This window comes from Scardinius erythrophthalmus, assembly GCF_964197995.2.
Source record: "Scardinius erythrophthalmus genome assembly, chromosome: 1".
Lineage (NCBI taxonomy): Eukaryota > Metazoa > Chordata > Actinopteri > Cypriniformes > Leuciscidae > Scardinius > Scardinius erythrophthalmus.
In genome coordinates, this window is record NC_138221.1 from 25,164,847 (window position 1) to 25,186,618 (window position 21,772).

The window sequence follows — 21,772 nt, forward strand, 5'->3', positions numbered from 1 at the left end:
CCGTGGACCTACCCGTCCCATGTATATAAAGATAATAAATTCTTCGTTTACGAGGATAAGTCAGATCATTGGCAGAAGTATTTGGACACCATTGAGGACATATTTATGAATAAAAATATTGATTTTAGATAATAAAATACCTAAAAAGTTACTTATTGTCCCTTTAAGTATAAGTTCTTAAATACTTGTTTTTAAAAGTACTTGAGTATCAAGAGTACAAGAGTACATTTTCTAAATATTGCATTACTACTGCCACAGTGCTTACATTGGTAAACACATCAAACACTTGAAGCGAAAACTATCATTAACTTGTTCAGAAAATTGAAATAGTCTGGCGAGGTGGGGCCACGGGTTCGGGATGCAATATTATTTTTCCCAGAATGGTAGGGGAAGACTCATGAATATTCATTAGGGAAGTCATCCTTGATTGGTCTGATGACCTACCCCTAACCCCACCCCTAAACCTACCTGTCACTGGGGGTCTTATGACCTCCCTAACCCTGCCCCTTAACCTACCCGTCACTGGGGTTAAGACCAATCAGGGATGACTTCCCTAATGAATATTCCCCCTACCATCCTGGGAAAAAAAATACTCCCGGGATGGACCTGCTGCGTCTTCATCCATTGTTTCATCCATGGTTTCGTCTCTTATCTAAATCTGACCATGGAGTTGACTGACGGAAAGCTGAAGGTGATTGCTGATAGGCTGTCCCAATCAGTGGCGCCTGCACAATCCAATCACATTTGAGAGGGAAACAACAAATTGAGGGTTTCCGAGATGTTTCTTTTGTCCTTTTTTTTATTTTTTTTTATTTTTTTTTATTTTTTAGAAGAAACGGGTACTCACAGTTATGGATAGAAATGTAGTGGAGTAAAGAGTACAATATTTGCCTCTCAAATGTACTTGAGTAAAGTCATGAGTACTCCCCAAAAATGATACTTGAGTAAAGTACAGATCCCTCAAAATTGTACTTAAGTACTGTACTCAAGTAAATGTACTCCGTTACTGTCCGGCTCTGCCCAAAACAAAACCTGCTCTGGAGCTTGTTAGCCACACGAACAAAGAGCTAACTAAATTCACATGAATACATTAAGTTTATTTTTGTTTTCTTCTTGTACTTAATCACAAACACATGCATTCAGGGATGGAAATTAGCTCCAGCCAAATGTGGGTGATTTTGTGTTGTGGCTGGTAAACTCGCTTCACCTACCAGCCACCATGGTGGGTAAATAAAAGTAGCATGCTGTTTCACCCGGACACTTTTAGAGGAGGCACACCTTCAAAAAAATGTGGCGTTACATCGCAGGTATTAAGAGGTCTGCAGTGAAAACATCTCAGGAGACAGTGGACAAAGAGGCAAAGGTAAAAAAACTTTTTTTAAAGAACAATGGAGAAAAGCAGACAATGGGGAGTCCCGCGATTGGTTAGTTTACGACTGAAAATGTCAGTATTTCCTTGAGACTTTACCCTATGGAATAAACGGCTTAAGTATTGTAGATCTTGTAGTATTAATTTCCACATGCAGTTACACATTGTCGGTTAAAAAACAAGAAAGTGGCTGTTAAAAACGTTGAGTGGCTGGTAGATTTTGGAATCCACCAGCCACAGTGGCAGGTGGACAAAAAAGTTAATTTCCATCCCTGCATGCATACAGATTTAAAATTTGCACAAATTTTAATACCATAGAAAGTTAGATGGGCAGACACAAAGATAAACATTTGGAGGAGTTTATTGGATGGCACTGAAAGTACCATTGGATATCATATTTGTCTTTTTATACATGTTAAACAGGTTTTTAGAAATTAGCTTTTAAGTAATTAATTGACCATTTTAATCACTTCAAATCTATCTAAAATAAAAATGACAACATATTGATTTTTGGTTAAGATACACATTATATTATATTGTATATTCATTAGTTTGAAACCTTCACAACCCCCTCCATTGCCACTACATAGTGATAGCTGTATTAAAAAGCGTAGTGTTAAACATATTTAAATAATCTTAAATCACAAGCTCACAATCTTTGAGACGAGGCCGAAGTACCCTTGACTTCATTGACTTTAGTGTTCCTCCTAAAATTGTGTTAAGAACTTAATTTAAACAATTAACTTTGGTACATAAAATACTAGCCTAAATCTAAAATAACATGAAATCTAACAAAAATAAGAGGATACTGAAAAAACAGAGCATTTAAGTAGAGATTGCTGCACAGATACTGATGTGAGGAATACTTTTATATAGGTATTCTTTGAACTATTCTGTGAAGGTTTATATGATATCAGACTCACTGACGAGATGAACAGATACTCATTTCAAAGTGTTCTGTGAGTCAAAAAAAACACATAAGAAACGTATTTTACTTGTTCGATTTACATGTATTTCTCCAAACTCTCAATAACTTCTTGTTTTGAGTATTTTCTCCATTCCTTTGGAATCTCTCCTTCCCCCTCAAATGTTTTCTTGTGGTATTTTTCCAGATCTTTCTGGAATCTGAAAACAAACCACTTCCAGTAGGGCAGTTCAGAGAGATCAGGGGTAATGCTCCAGTTAGCATAATCTTCTCCTGCTCTTCTGTATTCTCTCCAGAGTACTTTATAATCTGAATCATTGGGATGAAAATCATCATTGGGATGAGTGTGGTTTGCTACTGCTGATGTGCAGATATGAGTAGACAAGTTAGATGTATTATGGTAACATATTCCATTCAGACCAATACTACGATGGAAAGCAACACTGTGTTCTCCATGATGGTTTTCAATGCTGTTGGTGCAGACTGTTTTACAGAACGGACACTGAACCCAACAGCACTGAGAGAAGTGTTCAATCAGAAGCTCATCTGGCCTGAACTTACTGTCCAACTTTACTGGAAAAGTCTTTGTGTTGAATCTACTGATGATGTCAGAAATTATAGCAGGAAGCTTGTCTCTTATCACATCTTCTAGGAGTTTTAAATCATCAACATCATCATGTTTCACTCCACTGAGGTCTTTTTCAGAGAAGATCAGCACACCTGAGAGCTGCTGTGTGAAACTCTTCAACCACAAACCAACATCTCCTCTGTTCACTTGAACATGTTGAGTAGATTTATGTGCAGCTTTCATGATCTTCTGCTGCAGGAGTTTAATGTTCTTCTTCATCTTGAAAACAGTGACACTGAACTTATCACAGATGTACCGACTCACTTCATCTCTGATGAAACTCTTGAAGTGATCTCTGGGATAATTAATGTAGTTCATGTATTTGTCAAAATCCTCCTCTTCTGCCAGTGTCTTCAGGATGTGTTTCTCCAGTTTTGATCTGTTTCCATTCAGTGATTCACAGTTTGTTTTAATTTCACCTGCCAGATCTCTGGCAGTCTTCTTGTAGACACTCTGCTCAATGGGCTCTTTAAGTTTCTGACAGATGATCTCTCCAAAAATGGGAGCTGATGTTGCTATATGACAGTATTTCTGGAAAATACTATAGTACTCTTCTCTCTTCTTCTCAACATATATTGCAGGATCATTGGCTTCCTTGAACAGTCTGTGTTGGTCAGTGATCATCTTGTTTGCTCTCTTAAAGATGGAAAGAACCAAATCAATAAAGAATTCTTTCTTGAACTCATATTTAACTCCTTTCTGATGTTCTGTTACTCTATTCTTGATGTAATCTGTGATTTGTTGAATGCAGCTGATGTTGTAGCCCATCTTTGTAATGTTAAAAGACTGAATCATCTTGTCTGTCTGCTGGTCAACATTGGAGACTAATGACTTGATTTCAGCTTCCTTCTTTGGAGACAGAGTTCGACTGTATCCAAATGTTTTTTGAACTTTTCTGTAAACACCCTTTACCACCCCTGTAACTGTTTTTTTTGTGGACTTTTTGAAATGAATATATTCGCAATAACTTGACACAGTGAAAACCTTGGTGAACTCACTGTTCTCTTTAATGTGATCTACAGGAGCACTTTCATAGACGTCACTGAGGATCTTTCTCACATCTCTCATAATGTCAATGTCTCTGATTGCAGGAGTGTCTCTGATGATCTTCTTCACACTCTGTTCCCAAAACAATTCAAACTCTTGCTTCAGTGTTTCTTCATCATTTACTTTGTCTTTGAGTTTTAAGGGAAGTTCTTTGCTCTTTTCATAGAGAGTGTTTTCATGATTTGTCCTCTGAGCATCGATCTTTTTCTTCAGGTCTCGCTGTTGAAGAATCTCATTTAATTTCCTCTTTGATTCTTTCACAATGTTTTCCTGAACATCTTTGATTTTGATTTCAAATGATGTTTTCCACTGAATCCGTATTTCTGCATCTGTGTCTTTCTCAAAGAATTCTGACATTGATTTCTCCACTTCTTCACTTGTCGTCTTCAGTTCAGTTTGAAGATCAGTTTCCTCAACCTCATGAATTGCTTCATTTTCTATTTGGATGTGTAGTTTGTTCTCAGTTTCCATCATGGCACTGCGAAGACTCCAGGACCACTTGCTGTATTCGGTCTCCACTTTTCTGTAGACTGAAATCTCCAGCGAATTTCTGAAGCTGAAGACAAATCGTTCCTTCAGTAAAGCCTCCCAGAGATCTTTAACACGATCTTTTAAGTCTATTTGCATTATTCCATGTGATTTTGAGGCATGAGACATAATAGTTTTCTTTAGTTCTTGAATATTCTCACAGTAGTTTGGGTTTGGTGGTGCCATCGGTGGACTGCCATCCCAGAGCTGAGCAAAATACTTCACATCATTCTGAACATCAAAGTCAATGACATCACTGAAACATTCTGCATCATAGTCTTCCTCTTCAGCAGCAAGTTTTGTCATCTCATCCAGTGTCTGCAGCAGTCGTCTCCTTCCCTCCATGTTTTTCTCTCCAGCTGTGACGTCTGAAACGTTCTGATGCACAAACACACAGCTGGGATTCAGTTTGACCACCTTCATCCTCAGGAAGGCCTGAACAACAATCTGAAGAATGTCCTGCATCTCAGATGGGTTTTCTCCAAAGATGTTGATCAAGGTCAGGTTTGCAAGACCAACAACAAATGTGGCCAATTCATTGTCATGATGTCTTGTTGATCTTCCAGCCAGTTCCAGAGCACGAAGACCTTCAGTATCAACAACCAGAATATAGTCAAAGTTAATCTGTGTTTTCATCTCATCTGAGACTCTGACCATCTGCATGAAAGCTCCTCTGGTGCACCTGCCAGCACTGACGGCAAACTGGAGTCCAAACATGGCGTTCAGCATGGTGGATTTCCCAGAGCTCTGAAGCCCTAAAACTGACAGCACAAAGACTCTCTGGTCTCCCAGTTTCTGGATGAGTTCATCTAGAACAGCAGAGATCCAGATCACAGGAACATGAGCAGCATCTCCATCCATCAGCTCCAGTGGAAATCCAGAGATCATCATCTCTGCTGCAAGACTCGGGAGAGAAGAGAAATCAAACTGCAGATCTTTCTTGTTCTTCACAGATGAACATGATTCATAGATCTGACCGACCTCCCTCATGATGTGCTCCAAACCAAAGGCTGCAGCTTGACGTTTCTCAGATATTCTCTCAAGTTCTGCTTGTTCAGCTGTAAGTTTTTCTGGTTCATCATCATTCTCTTTCATTTTTAAGACCATTGACCATTTTTCATTACACTTATGATGTAGATCAGAAAGGTCAGCTGAGATATATTCATCCAGGTGTATTCCTAGCCATTTGATGAAATAGATCTTATCTCCAGTGTCTGTGTTCATTTCCTTAATGAAGAACTTCATAAACTCACTGATGTTAGATTCATGCTGCTGTTCACGGATTTTCTTCATCTCATTTTGTTTTCTACTGATGTCCATTTCCGTCTCATTTGCTCGAGGTCGCTGTAGTTCTTTGTTCTTCTGACTCCACTGACGCCACAGTTTCCCCTGATGAGGCAGAAATGATTCTTTGATTTCTGTCAGATCTTTCTTCTCCAGTAAACTCATCATCTGCTGTGCTGCTTCTCTTCCTCTCCTGCAGTCTTCATCATCTTCCTCATCTACTCTGATGTCTGAGTGTTTGGACACATCTTCAAGTCTGAAAGTGAAAGATGATTCTGAGAGACAATCTTTTATAATTCTTCTGAGTTCTTCAGATACATCTGACTGATTTCTGTCTTTCAGACCAATCTTGAATTTCCCTTCTTTCTTCATCTTCTTTAAAGTAGATTCATCCTCTGTAAAAATACAAATTAGTGGCTTTGAGTCCTTGTACAGGTTTTGGATCTTTGCAGCAATACTGTCATCCCTGTCCAGTCGTGGTAGAAGAACAACATTGACGGAGGCCATTTCAGTGAGGATCTGCAGCTGTTTCTCATGTTCTCCTGCATCACCGTGTAGATTACAGAACGCAACACAGTCCGTGAATTTATCATCATATGATCCAGAGGGGCAGAACCAGGCGATCTCCACCACTCCATCCATCAGGACTCTGGTTCTGCTGCTGCCTGAGCAGTTCCTGTGGAAGAACGTGTTGTGTTTCTCATTGATCAGACTGTTCATCAGATGAGACTTGGATGAAGACACAGAGCCAAACCTGATGAAAGACACCATTGGAGTTTGTGCCTTGTAGACCGGATGGGTTTGACTGATGATCTCATTGTTGGTGTTTCTCATCTTCCAGCTCTTGTTGATTTGTCTGAATGTCCAGAGAGGAAACTCAATCTGTTGTGTGAATGGATCAGGAACAAGCAGAGGCAGAGCGTACTGACACTGGGACAGTTTAGTGACCATCAGCTGCTTCAGGAAACCATCAGCACAATGAAACACGGCCATCTGAACATCCATCGGGTGAATTCGCTCAGATTTACATGTTTCTTCATTAGACACTGACCATATATTTGAAAAAAAATCCTCAGAATCTTCTCTTAATGAATCATAGCTGCCTTGTTCATTGTTACTTTCCTCATTGGTCTCTTTAGTTTTAATGTATCTCGCTCTGTAGTTCATCATCAGTAGATTTTGTATGAAAGTCTGAACCAGCTCCTCTTCAGCACAAGACTCATGGGACTGTAAGGAATGTGCAGATGTTAAACGAAGAATATCTGTAGCTCTCAGTTTATTGTAATTTCTGCCTTCAAGATGAAGTCTGTGAAATGGATTCATTTTTTTTAGCCAACACTTCCTGTTGTAGGTGTTGATCTGTAGTGATTTCTGATTTTGCACAGTGCTTGTTTTCTGCCTGTTGAAGAAATAAACATTTCATGTAAAAAAAAAACTTGCATCACAATAAGTGTATTGTGATTGTGAAAACATTTTGTAACTAAACAGAATTTTATTTAAGTTTAGTGACAACACAATGTTTACATGCTACAATGACTGGTATGCTACTGTTTTTTTATTATTGCTTGACACAAATTTCACAATTTCAATTCAATTCTTGTGATTTGATTCTGATCTTGATTCAATATCGTTTTCTTTGGATAAATATTAGGTAGGCTACAGTAGATAAGTTAATGTGCTATGTCAAAAAAAGAAAAAAGAAATCTCACCTAATTCTGTAAACATACCGAGCCCTGTCAGCTGGTAGCCTATTATTATTATTATTATAAGGTTAAAAATAACATCTCAAATTAAATATGCGTTTTTTTATAATCAACGGTATAATATTTTAATGATATAGGTAAAATATAATAAATATGTAATATAGTTATCATATTTAGCAAAATACTCCTCTCTATAGCATTTTTTAAGTCCAACTAACATGCTATGTTTAAATGGCTTTCCTGAGGTAAATGTAACGTTACGTGACATTGTTCTCCAGCTGTTTTATGGACCTCTTTCCGTGGTTGAAAAACACCGATCGATCGATTTTATTACATTTCATGGGGTGGTGTGGCGCAATGGATAAGACACATGCCTTTGGTGTGAGAGAGACCCGGGTTCGAATCCACTGTGAGACACCAATGTGTCCCTGAGCAAGACACTTAACCCCTAGTTGCTCCAGAGGCGTGCGACCTCTGACATATATAGCAATTGTAAGTCGCATTGGATAAAAGCGTCAGCTAAATGAATAAATGTAAATGTAAAATTTCGGTAAGTTGAATTGTATCTTTCAAATGACCTATATTCGTGTTTATTTACTATTAACTAGTAGGCTAGTAAAGAGTAACAGATGATCGGTTCACGTGCCGTTTGAACTGAGATCTGTCAGTGATCTGTCACGTCACATTTACAAGCGCCAAACCGGTGTTTATTGTTTGAATTTTGTAATTAAATTGACAGAATCTGAAAGTTGGGAATTGGTTTCATATCAATAGAAACATTCTCTGTCTTGTCTGTCATATTTTTTTTCTATTTTTTAATTAAACCACATATTTGAGCTTACATTCTCTTATGCTTACATGTTTAAGCTTACATGAACTTAAACTACATTCTCACCTGAAAAACTCTTAAACTATTTCGTGACACAATAATTAGGTCTAATAATTAGGTCTAGGTCTAGTAGGTCCAGTTCAAATCTAGGATTTGAACTGGACTTTGATGTGAACTTTGAATTGGAACAGTACTTGGGCAGCGATTGATGACGTTTCACAAGAACACAAGTACAGACAAGAACGCATATTGAGAAACACACATAAGGCGCGTTTCCATTACAGATTTGCGCAAAACTTTAGCGATTTTGTTTCTAAATGTCGACAAAAAACTATTGTGAAATGATGTTGTTTCCATTAACCGATGTTATGTTACTAAACATAACGTAATTTTTCCTCTCGCGAGGGCTTTAAACGGGCTTTAAACGATACCAGACGATGAATAAGGGTCTTATCTAGCGAAACGATCGGTCATTTCAAAAATAAATAAAAAAGTTTAAGTTTTATAAGCACAAATGCTCGCCTTGCTCTGTTCTGTGATGCACGTTCGTGACGTCACGTAATACGCAATTACGTTGAAAAGGTCACGCTTGAAAAATTTCTGTCCTGAAGAAAATTTTCTTTTAGGCTTTTTAATATTAAAACACCCAGGATACGCACACGAAATCGGCATTTTAAACGATAAACTGACACAAATACATTTGGAAATGTGTATATGGTCCTCCTTCCGCACATTTGTAAACACGTCAAACGTGACCTTTTCAACGTAATTGCGTATTACGTGACGTCACGAACGCGCATTACAGAACAGAGCAAGGCGAGCATTTGTGCTTATAAAACAAACTTTTTTATTTATTTTTGAAATGACCAATCGTTTCACGATAAGACCCTTATTCATCGTCTGGTATCGTTGAAAGCCCTTTGAAGCTGCACTGAAACTGTCATTTGGACCTTGAACCGTTTGGGTCCCATTGGAGTCCATAATATGGGGGGAAATCCAGGAATGTTTTCATCAAAAACCTTAATTTCTTTTCGACTGAAGAAAGAAAGACATGGACATCTTGGATGACATGGGGGTGAATAAATTATCAGCAAAAGTTTTTTTAAAAGTGAACTGATCCTTTAAGGTTTAGAATCCAATATTCCTGTAATTATTTTGTCTTTTATGAATTTAACAAAGAATTCAGTCTCGTATTCTGTCCAAACATACCAAACATCTACGTCAGGTGACCTGTAAATGCGCAAAAACTGTTTCAAATGCAGTTTTGCGAAATATTTATTTTTCGAATTGTCTGAAAAACCACCTCATGCGAGCGTAAAAACTTTTTTGCAAAATAGGGAATTTTAGCGAAATTGACATGTTTCCATTGGGCGTATTTTCAATTTTCAATTTAATTTGCGCAATTTGAAGGGTAATGGAAACGCGGCTATAGTTTCTTCTTTCTGTTCCTCTTCCTTTCAGTAGACTGTTCATTAACAGGTGTCATTCATAATGGCCAAACATGAATTGTAAAGTGAACCTACCTGATTTAATAAATTTCATGAACAATTCAACATTCAACAAAGAATAGGTCTTACACTGCTTCAGTGTTAGTTTTAACAATGTTATAGAGGTTAGATCAAGGGCATGTCCCTACCAATATTAGTGATGACGACTATTGAATTGTCCCTAGCAATTACTTTGATCAGACCAAGATACAGGGGTAAAAAAAACTGCTCCTGCACAGTTAAAAAAATATATATTCGACCATCACTTTCAAGATTAAAGTGAAAAGTGAAAATAAATGAAAGTGTTTAAAATCAAAGATTTTGTTTTAGACTTTTTTTTTGTTGCAGCATTACAACCAATCACAGACGTGTCTGTTGAGTGGATACATTGTTATGGTCAATTAGTCACCGGTGCAAAATAAATCAGCTGAAAATCACAGTTCACTTTTCGCACTCAGTTCTGCACTCTTGTGAAATCTCTCATAAACAAGATGTACTTGTAAGTAAGAGAATCAATTGTGTAGACAGCTTCATTGATCATAACGAGAGTTTTTGAGAAGTGACGGGGAACGTTCTTTGATTGCTTTCTGAATATAATTTATTCCCAATTTGAATAAACATTTTGTTTTTCATGCTACTAAAGTGAACCTGTCACTATCATGTTTGTTTGGACTCTTTGTGTCTCGTCATCATTTGACCATTCATTTGCTGTCACAGACACTAATTATGTTCAGCTGTGCACTCATCAATCACCATCATTATCATATGTTCGGTTCTGTTTCAGTTCAGTGTCTGGTATTGTCTATTATGGTTGTGTTAGTTTGCCATTTACCTGTGGATTTATTAAAAGACTGCCTAGTGCCTACTATCTTCATCATCGTGTTCGTGTGCGTTTAAATAGCACAACCCGTGACAGAACCAATGTGAAGTATTGATTTATTCACTAATGCGTAAAACAGCAATAACATAATTCATAAACTTTTAAATTCATAAACTATAAAAAAAATCTGGAGACATAATATTCAGCAATATTACTGATTTGACTGTACTATTGCAATATTATTGATTTGACTGTTTCTACATATTTGATTACACAGTTATCGAAGAGTACTGAATCAACACTGTGAACTGACCTCAGCTGAAAAATTATACTATTTTTTTTAGAGCTGCTTAACCGCAAATGTACAGCAGATACAGCGCCTTAGAAATAAAGCAGACTTGACATCTGATATGCCTGCTCTGACCCAGACATTCCTGATGCTGCTTGGTTCTGTGTAAATTAAAAGGGCATCAGAGCAACCTTTACATTTGTTTTTGTCATGATAGAGTATTTTCATAATTTATATTTTTATCATTTATATACTTAATGCATTTAAAATTAATATCTGACATATTTCAATCAAAACGTTGTTCATTTTAATAAATCCTTGGGAGCAGTGTGCCGATTCTTGTTTATTTTGAATCAAAACTATATAACCATAATATTTTTCCTCCAAAAGTATTGTTGGTCATTTGTGCTTTGTGCATGAATATTTATTTATTCATTATTCATTATTGTACCATAATTGCCATGCTCCGAAACTGAAATTGCAATTGAAATGACATATTCCTCAAACTGAATTTTGAGACTGAATTTCTCTGTAAAGCTGCTTTGAAGCAAACTGTACATAAACAACACATTCTCATACCTAAGGCTCAAAGCACCCTTTAGCGTCCATATGTGACGCTTCGGTTAGGTAGGTTTAGGTCTGTGGTAGGGTTATGCGTCTCATATGGACGCTAAAGGGTGCTTTGAGCGTCAGATATTGAAGCATGGTTGAAAGTGACGCCTTGGGTATGAGAACGGGTTGACATAAAGCACTATAAGTCAAATTAACTTGGCTATCTGCTGTATGTGTAATTCTAACCTACACCATGTGATCCATCTTATTCCACTGAACCAGTAGAACAGTAGAACAGGTTTTATTCCTCCTAGTGTTTTAGTTCGGTTCATACACTCTTTAATTATATTTAATTAGTGTTGGTTGAAATGACACACTGTTTAATATACAGCTAAAAGCATCATAATGCAAGCTGAATAATAATTTAATGTTTAACTGAATATATTTGTTTTGAATTAAACCGACTTAGGCTTACACCGAATGACAATCTTTACGATGAAACTATCAGATATTTGCAACATTATTTTTAATTTCATTTAACATTTTTGATTGTAGGCTTTTTTTTTTTAATATAGTCTATACTTGTTAACAAATGTTTAAAGTTCACAAAACTAAACAAACACAGACACATACATTTGTTTTTGAGATGAAAATATAGCAAGATCAAAATGAAAGCCACTCCCATTATAGACAGTACATGCATTTGTAATTAATTGCTTGTTAAATCTTAAACCGTTAGGCTATATATTTACATAAAATGTTTTACATAAAACATATTCAATAAAGAAAGCTATAAAAAGGTGATACCTGCGTGTCGATGTGTCGTTGACTCTCTTTATGAACAAGGAAGAAGTTTCTCGGTGTTTACAGGAGGGAGGAGTCTGTGAACTTTAGTTGTCTTTGGTGTCATTGACTCTCTTTATGAACAAGGAAGAAGTTTCTCAGTGTTTACGGGAGGGAGGAGTCTGTGAACTTTAGTTGTCTTTTTTTCTCTTTACTGGTATGTGAAAGATTCTACGAATCCAAAATGAAACAAACAATAAATCTAAAGAGGATTATTCTGCACAGAGAGGGGGAAAACATTTAAAACAACACAGGAAAGAACAAATAAGATCAAATGAATATTGAAAAAGTGCATGTGAACAGGTAAATTTCAGAACTTGAAGTTTGAAAGGATGTAACGATCCCAGTGGGCACAGGACATGTTTGTGGAGTTGCTTATTCCTCCTCTGCTGAGATCTTCAGAGATTTAATGTCTTCTTTTATCTTCAGTTAATTTGATCTAAGACTGTGTCTGAAGTCAGCTGTAGTTTCTGTTCTTGTTTCTCAGCAGAAGTTGAAGAGGTGTTCATTTTGCTCAGTCATCATTCAATCATCACTTAATTATCTAATTAACTTTAAAACTGCTTCAGAGGTTTAATGCACTAAATGTTTTTAGAATCATTTATATTATTTGATAAACAACATTGCTCTCATGCTGTAAAATTTAATGGATTCTATTATAATACAACATAAAAACCACAAGTCCTATATAATCAAAGCATTAGACACAGAACATGATCAGGGATTTAGGCATTTACATGATGATATCATCATCATCAATAAACAGCCAACATCTCCTGATTTCATGGCTTTTTTTTGCTACAACAATTGTGCTTTATAAACACACAATTATAGCAGTCAGAGAAAATTTTATATTAAAGAGTCAAGGGTCAAGAGCACAACTAAAGCAAATGCTAACCACCATCATGGTGACTTTAAAATGCAAAATTTAAATGATTTCATTAAAATTTAAATTAAATAAAGTAAATCTGGTTAGTTTTAAGTGAAGCTGGTAATAAGTGTACGGCCATGCATTTCACCTTTTTGTTTGGCAAAATGACATCAGCAGAGGTCAAAATCTTGACATCAAATTGACATCGACACTTTGACGTCAATATGACTTTCATTTTTGACCTATTTCTTGACGTCATTTTGACATCAAGGTGCCCGCTGGGTTATTCGTGTCCGTACTAAAGTGTTAAAGGTGCCCTAGAATGGATTATTTTATTATTTTATAATGTTTCCTGGGGTGCCCTTATAATGTTAGTATGTTTTTTAGATCAAAATTTGTTATAATTTAGAAATAAAAGGCATATTTCCTAGCCTGATTTCATCCTCTGATTTGAACACTCTGTTTGAAGGGGCGTGTCTGCTGAGAGACTTCAGTGTAAACGCCCACTGCTGTGATTGGCTGACATGCTTGCATATGAAATATCTGGCATTACATGTAGGCTAGAGCTATCTGGAAAACTTTTACTATTACAGCTTTTATACGTTATTACTATTACAGCTATCGGGATTAACGAATCATGAGAAGTTTAAGTATTTAGATCTATTCCCATCACATAAAAGGTTGTGATGACCATTGAGCAGATGACAGCCTGTTGATCGCGTGAATGAAGATCTTATCACTGCAACGCGATTTACTGATGCATAAACAGTATCGCTCGCTTGGAAGCCACGATGTCTCTCAAGGAAAAAACAATATCGCGCTGGATCTAGATAACACAGTGTAAATTATCGTTAATAAAATCACTACTTACCGCTTGCGGGAATATAACGTTAGTTGAAATTGCCCCCTTCGTCCGTTTGAGACGCCGAGAGATTCAGCCAAACAAAATCTAAAGTTAATGATATAACGGTCAAGAGCCCAACTAAAGCAAACACTGATCACCATAACGATGTCTTAAAAAATAGATTTTCTCCTTTGGTGATTCTGCTTGTTAACATCAGCTGTCTTCAGTAATGATCAATCATCACTCAATGAATCACTTAATTATCTTATTACCTTTAACACTCTTGAATGTTAATTTAACACTCATATTTGAACACTTTAACACTCTTGAGTCTGGAGCCATATAACTCCCAGGAGAGTTAATTTAACACTGGAGCTGCTGGATTATTTGTTTTGGTTGAATGTAAAAATATAAATTTTAGGATAATTGATGTCATAACCCGGCTCAAAGGCCATGACAAATGCGAAGAGGACACGGAAAATTGCCAAAAATAAACATATTTATTATAACAACTTAAACAATAAACTAACAATTAACAATATAGAGTTTGTTAGTCAGTAACATCAGTAGTGTAAATGTGGATGAGTGACTAAAGTGGCGTTTTGATGTTGAGAAACGGTAACAAAACAAAGATATGGTGCTGCTGCAAGCAGGAGTGGAATCAAATCAGAGAGAGCGCGAAATCCAAAGAGCCGGAATATTTATTCTTCCCACAGCATCTAGCGCAGGTGTTCCCAATCTGACTCTAGCGCAGGTGTTGCCAATCTGGATTACAGGCACCGATACCTTCAGGGACAAAAGGAGACTGTAAACTGCCCAACACTACACAGTTAACCCATTTAATCCCACCGGTCACAATAGTGACCGTAAAAAAATGTTTCATTTCTAAGACTATAAAAATGTTACTGAATGATCTATCAATGCATTTCCAGCAGATATTGAAATAATAAAGGGTCTCAATGAAATATGTGCAGTGTCGCATGTTTACTGTAAATTGTCACATTACCAGAGCTGTTTACTTCCTGTTTGCGCCAAGAGAAGAGGATGGCAGCAAGAAAGCTCCCAAAGAAAAGGTTATTAAAGTATGTTAACATAAAGATAGGACATAGATTTTTGCATGTTTAAGGTGTCTAGTATTGATATGTGCATTTGCAATTACTCAACTTTATTTAATGTGGTCATAGAACTCACAAACATGTCAACGGCAACAATAGTGACCGGTGGGATAACCCATTGTATCTACATGCTAATACACATAGGCTAACTGTTCTACCTTACTTTCTGCTGCTACCTAACTTTCTACCTAATTTTACACACAGACACTATCCTGTGACCTCGAGACACTATCCCGCTATCCCGTGGCCTCGAGACACTATCCCGTGGCCTCGAGACACTATCCCGTGGCCTCCAGACACTATCCCGGGGCCTCCAGACACTATCCCGTGGCCTGCAGACACTATCCCGTGGCCTGCAGACACTATCCCGTGGCCTCCAGACACTATCCGTGGCCTCCAGACACTATCCCGAGGCCTCCAGACACTATCCCGTGGCCTCCAGACACTATCCCGTGGCCTCCAGACACTATCCCATGGCCTCCAGACACTATCCCGAGGCCTCCAGACACTATCCCGTGGCCTCCAGACACTATCCCGTGGCCTCGAGACACTATCCCGTGGCCTCGAGACACTATCCCGTGGCCTCGAGACAGTATCCCGTGGCCTCGAGATACTATCCCGTGGCCTCGAGATAGTATCCCGTGGCCTCCAGACAGTATCCCTTGGCCTCAAGATACCATCCCGTGGCCTCCAGACACTATCCCGTGGCCTCAAGATACTATCCCGTGGCCTCGATACACTATCCCGTGACCTCCAGACACTATCCCGTGTTCTCCAGACACTATCCCGTGGCCTCCAGACACTATCCCGAGGCCTCAAGATACTATCCCGTGGCCTCGATACACTATCCCGTGGCCTCGATACACTATCCCGTGGCCTCCAAACACTATCCCGTGGCCTCCAGACACTATCCCGTGGCCTCCAGACACTATCCCGTGGCCTCCAGTCACTATCCCGTGGCCTCCAGACACTATCCCGAGGCCTCCAGACACTGTCCCGTGGCCTCGAGATACTATCCCGTGGCCTCGAGATAGTATCCCGTGGCTTCTAGATAGTATCCCGTGGCTTCTAGATACCATCTCGTGACCTCAAGATACCATCCCGTGGCCTCAAGATACTATCCCGTGGCCTCCAGACACTATCCCGAGGCCTCCAGACACTATCCCGTGGCCTCGATACACTATCCCATGGCCTCCAGTCACTATCCCGTGGCCTTCAGACACTATCCCGAGGCCTCCAGACACTGTCCCGTGGCCTCGAGATACTATCCCGTGGCTTCTAGATACCATCTCGTGACCTCAAGATACCATCCCGTGGCCTCAAGATACTATCCCGTGGCCTCAAGATAGTTTCTCGTTGCCTCAAGATAGTATCTCGTGGCCTCAAGGATTTTATAAGGATTTGATACACTCTTATGCACACACACACACACACACACACACACACACACACACACACACACACACACACACACACACACACACACACTGCACAGGTCAAATAGACCTATATTCAGTCTGTCCAATGGTTGATACAACACAGTATCCCACCGGTCACAATTGTGACCGATCATAAAACACACTTTTTCACATACTTTTCCATGAAAATTAAAAAAAATTATAATTGATTGTTTCAAAGGGATACTAATGACACATGATTTGGATATTTTTGTGTCTGAGAAAAATTTGGGATTAAATGGGTTAAACACCTAACCATGCATAACCGTCACACCCCCCCCCCCCCTTAAAGTCGGTGTTCCCAAGGACCACCGGCCCAGCAGTAACACCTAACAAAACTACTCAATGTATCTAAATAACCTAAATTACATCAATATGACACAAAGAAGATACATGACCTCTGTCTCAGCCACTTCACCTGGAAACTTCCTCACTTATCCTCTGTAACCCCAATACCTGAAAAGCAGATTAAGAGAAATACATACAGAAGAAACAGATAAATGACAGTACAAGAGACATCATCCACTTTGGAGCTCATACTAATCCCCATCAATACAGAGGAGCACGAGAAAGCGCATCTGCAATAATATTCTCTGACCCCTTTATGTATCTAATATCCAGGTTATAAGCCTGGAGAAACAATGACCATCGAGTCAATCTCTGGTTGGGACATCTGAGTGACCGCAAAAAAGTTAACGGATTGTGGTCAGTATAAACTACAATTGGCTCTCCTGCTGCTACATAGACCTCAAAATGTTGTAAGGACCAAATAAGTGACAACGCCTCCTTCTCAATGACAGAATAGTTACTTTGGTAACTGTTAAATTTTGGTAACTGCAAAAGGCACCTTGGAGAAACTCAACAGCAGTGCAAAATATGAAAAGATAATGCAGAAAAGCAGAGCGCATGTGGCGGAAGACAAAACTTGTAGTCCATTATAACATCTACAAAGACAGCCTTCATGCTTTCAATATGGAACTAGGCAAAGCTAGACAGACTTTCTTCTCAAATATTATAAACAGCAATTTAAACAACACACGCACTCTTTTTGCTACTGTAGAGAGACTGACAAACCCTCCAAGCCAGATTCCCAGTGAAATGCTCTCAGACAGCAAGTGCCGTGAGTTTGCTTCTTTCTTTTCTGAGAAAATCAATAATATCAGAAAGGTGATCAGCACATCCTTGACTTGCGCTGGGGTCAGACAGATCAAACCACCTGAGAAAGTAGTTACCGTACAGCACCATAAAACATCAACCTGCGCTCTTGACACACTTCCCACATCGTTTTTCAAAAGTGTGTTAAACAGTTTAGAAGCAGATCTTCTAGAAGTGGTAAATGCTTCACTTCTCTCTGGGAGTTTTCCAAACTCCCTAAAAACTGCAGTTGTCAAGCCCCTCCTGAAAAAGAGCAATCTGGATAAGACCATATTAAGCAACTATAGACCGATCTCAAATCTTCCTTTCATAGGTAAGATCATTGAAAAAGTTGTCTTCAATCAGCTGAACAAATTCTTATGCTCGAATGGATACTTTGACAATTTTCAATCTGGTTTCCGACCGCACCACAGCACAGAGACAGCGCTCATAAAGATAATAACGATATTCGCTTAAATACGGATTCAGGCAAATTATCAGTGCTGGTGCTACTCGACCTCAGTGCTGCATTTGACACTGTCGATCACAACATACTTCTGGACAGGCTGGAAAACTGGGTGGGGCTTTCTGGGATAGTCCTAAAATGGTTCAGGTCATACTTAGATGGGAGAGGTTATTATGTGAGTATAGGAGACCATAAGTCTGAGTGGACATCCATGACATGCGGAGTCCCTCAAGGCTCAATTCTTGCGCCACTCCTGTTCAACCTGTATATGCTCCCAATGAGCCAAATAATGAGAAAGAACCAAATTGCTTACCACAGCTATGCAGACGACACACAGCTCTACTTAGCCCTATCGCCCAACGATTATAGCCCCATTAGCCGCGTTTCCACTGTCGGGCCAGGGCCGGGCCAGGGCTTTAAACGGGCCGTGCCGGGCTAATAGCCTCGGGCCAATAGCACCGGGCATGCGTTTCCACTGTCGGGCCAGAAGCTCCACAGCGCTTCACTAAAACACGCCCGTAACACGCCTCTCTGGGACAACGTCACACTAACCCATCATTTCACCAACAAATGGAAGTTTTATAAGAAAACTAATCAGAAATCACTGGAAACAGCGTTGAAAACAAACACGATAAAAGCGGCCGTTTGCTAGCTTTTTTTTGGTTTGTTTGTTTAGCAGCTACTTGAATATTTAAAACCCAAGCATCGATGTTTTACCACAGGTTTACAATAAAAAGTGATACATTGATCATAATGAATTAATTTATGTAAAAATTGCACATTAGTCACTCAGAAATAAATTACCGTTAGGTCTATTTCACAAAAGAAAGAGGACACACTTACTTTTTCAGTCGCGTCTGTTTCTTTATCTGGTAACTTAGTTACAGGACATATTTACATCACATTTAGAAAAAATGATCATTTCTACAAATATATGCCATACGACCTGAGGAGCTTTAGCACTCTCTCGATTCCCATACAGATATTTTCAGTCAGAGAAACAGAGGAAGCTCCCGAAAAAAAAAAGTTACTTTATTTTTTGATAGTCCGGTTTAAAGAGACGAGACGTAGGCTATGACAGATAAAATAAAAACATGACTGTGATAGCCTTTAAGATTGGTCTGATTTCTTCAAGCGTTCGCTATGTTGTTTTTTTTACTATGCGTATCTTCAAGCGTTTACTATGTTTACTATGGTAACGGCTAGCGCGCATAGTCTTTTGCATCACAAACAGAAGGCATTCAAACATGAATGCGATTTAAATTATTTTATTTTTAAGTCTTTAATGCTGACAGAATCATTCGGCGCTGCCGTCTCCCAACGGTAAACTCCTCCTCTGTTGGTAACCACTCCTCTAGCCCGAGCTGGCCCGCTTTGGCCCAAGGTATTCGACGGGCCAGAAATCCTGGCCGTTGGCCCCGAGTAAGCCCCGATCAAGCCCCGGAAGTGACAGTGGAAACGCGACTGGCCCTGGCACGCACTAGCACGGCCCGGCCCTGGCCCGACAGTGGAAACGCGGCTATTGACTCCCTGTGCCAATGCATTGATGAAGTCAACAGTTGGATGTGTCAAAACTTTCTCTTCTGTCAAAAAAAGTCATTGTGTTTGGAAACAAAGATGAAGTTCTCAAGGTGAACGCATACCTTCACTCTAGGGGTCAAACAACCAAAAATCAAGTCAGGAATCTTGGTGTGACACTAGAGTCAGAGCTTAGTTTCAGTAGTCATGTCAAAGCAATAACTAAATCAGCATACTATCATCTGAAAAATATTGCAAGAATTAGATGCTTTGTTTCCAGACAAGACTTAGAGAAACTTGTGCATGCTTTCATCACCAGCAGGGTGGATTATTGTAATGGACTCCTCACTGGCCTTCCCAAAAAGACCATAAGACAGTTGCAGCTCATACAGAACGCTGCCGCCAGGATTCTGAGCAGAACCAGAAAATATGAACATATCACACTGTCTTTACACTGGCTCCCAGTTAAATTTAGGATTGATTTTAAAGTATTATTACTGGTATATAAATCATTCAATGGCCTAGGACCTCAATACATTGCAGATATGCTCACTGAATATAAACCCAACAGATCCCTCAGATCATTAGGATCATATCAGCTAGAAATACCAAGGGTTTACTCTAAGCATGGTGAGTCTGCTTTTAGCTATTATGCCAGCCGCAGCTGGAACCAGCTTCCAGAGGAGATCAGATGTGCTCCTACTGTAGTCACATTCAAATCCAGACTCAAAACACATCTGTTTAACTATGCATTTACTGAATGAGCACTGTGCCAATGTTCGTCCGACTGTTTGTACTGTATTTTATTTTTTATTTTTCTAAACTGTTTTAATTATTCTTATTTCTTTTTATTATTTTAATTTCTTCTATGTAAAGCACTTTGAATTGCCATTGTGTATGAAATGTGCTATATAAATAAACTTGCCTTGCCTTGCCTTGCCTTAAACTTTTTAGAGAAAAAACTGACTGGTCTCACCAAACCCTCTCCCGCTGGAGCAAAACGGCACCTGCTCCCACCTGACTGGCATCCACTTGAAGCATAAAAGCTCGATCAAAACAAGGAGCTGCTAGGACGGGAACAGAACACAACAACATTTTCACATTATCAAAGGCTTGTTGACAACAAGCCAACCAATCAAATTTCACCTTGGTCTTGAGCAGTTCGGTGAGGGGAAACCCTCTATAATAACCCACTAAACCCAGGAACCTCTGAAGTTCCTTTTTTGTGGTGGGTTGTGGATATTCTAATATTGCCACGACTTTGGCCTGGACTGGAGCCACACGGCCCTGACCTACCACACGGCCAAGATATGTCACTGTGGCCATGGCAAAGCTACATTTAGCCAAATTGATGGTAAGGTGTGCTTCCACCAAACGCTCAAACAATGAACGAATGCGCCGGAGATGTGAGTACCAGGTGTCACTATAAATGACCACATCATCAAGATAAACAGAACAGCCTGTCAAACCAGACACTACATAATTCATCAACCGCTGAAATGTTGCGGGGGCATTCTTTAACCCAAATGGCATCACCTTGTACGAATACAAACCCGAAGGTGTAGTAAACGCAGAAACTTCCTGTGCACGCTTGGACAAAGGCACCTGCCAATAACCTTTAAGCAAATCAAATTTGCTAATGAATTTGGCAGATCCCACCTGATCTATGCAATCATCCATGCGTGGAATCGGAAAAGAGTCTGATTTTGTGACAGCATTTACTTTCCTAAAATCAGAACAAAATCTCGGTGTACCATCATGTTTTGGCACCAAAATACAAGGGGAGGCCCAACTGGATGCAGAAGGAACAGCAATATTATTTTGGAGCATGTAATTCACCTCAGCATCCAAATAACTCCGTTTAGCTGGTGCCACACGATAAAAATGCTGTTTAATCGGCTGTGCATCTCCAACATCTATGTCATGTTCAATCAAACTAGTACGTGAAGGGATGTCACCAAACAGACATGAAAACTTGTGTACCAACTCAGCCAACTCACTACGTTTAGACTCGGGCAGATGAGCTAAAAACTTATCCAAATTACAAAGAGACTCTGAATTTT

The 21,772-nt window shown here is 39.1% G+C and overlaps 1 protein-coding gene across 1 annotated transcript; it reads right to left on the reverse strand.

Moving 5' to 3' along the window:
* Positions 1 to 834: 834 nt before the first annotated feature.
* LOC308695443 (interferon-induced very large GTPase 1-like) lies at positions 835 to 7,104 on the reverse strand (the record flags this gene model as incomplete). The annotated part of the gene is made up of 2 exons (XM_081373590.1): positions 835 to 5,555; positions 5,622 to 7,104. 2 exons carry the CDS (start codon positions 7,102 to 7,104, stop codon positions 2,374 to 2,376), a joined length of 4,665 nt encoding a protein of 1,554 aa, XP_081229716.1. The 3' UTR covers positions 835 to 2,373.
* Between the last annotated feature and the right edge of the window lie 14,668 nt (positions 7,105 to 21,772).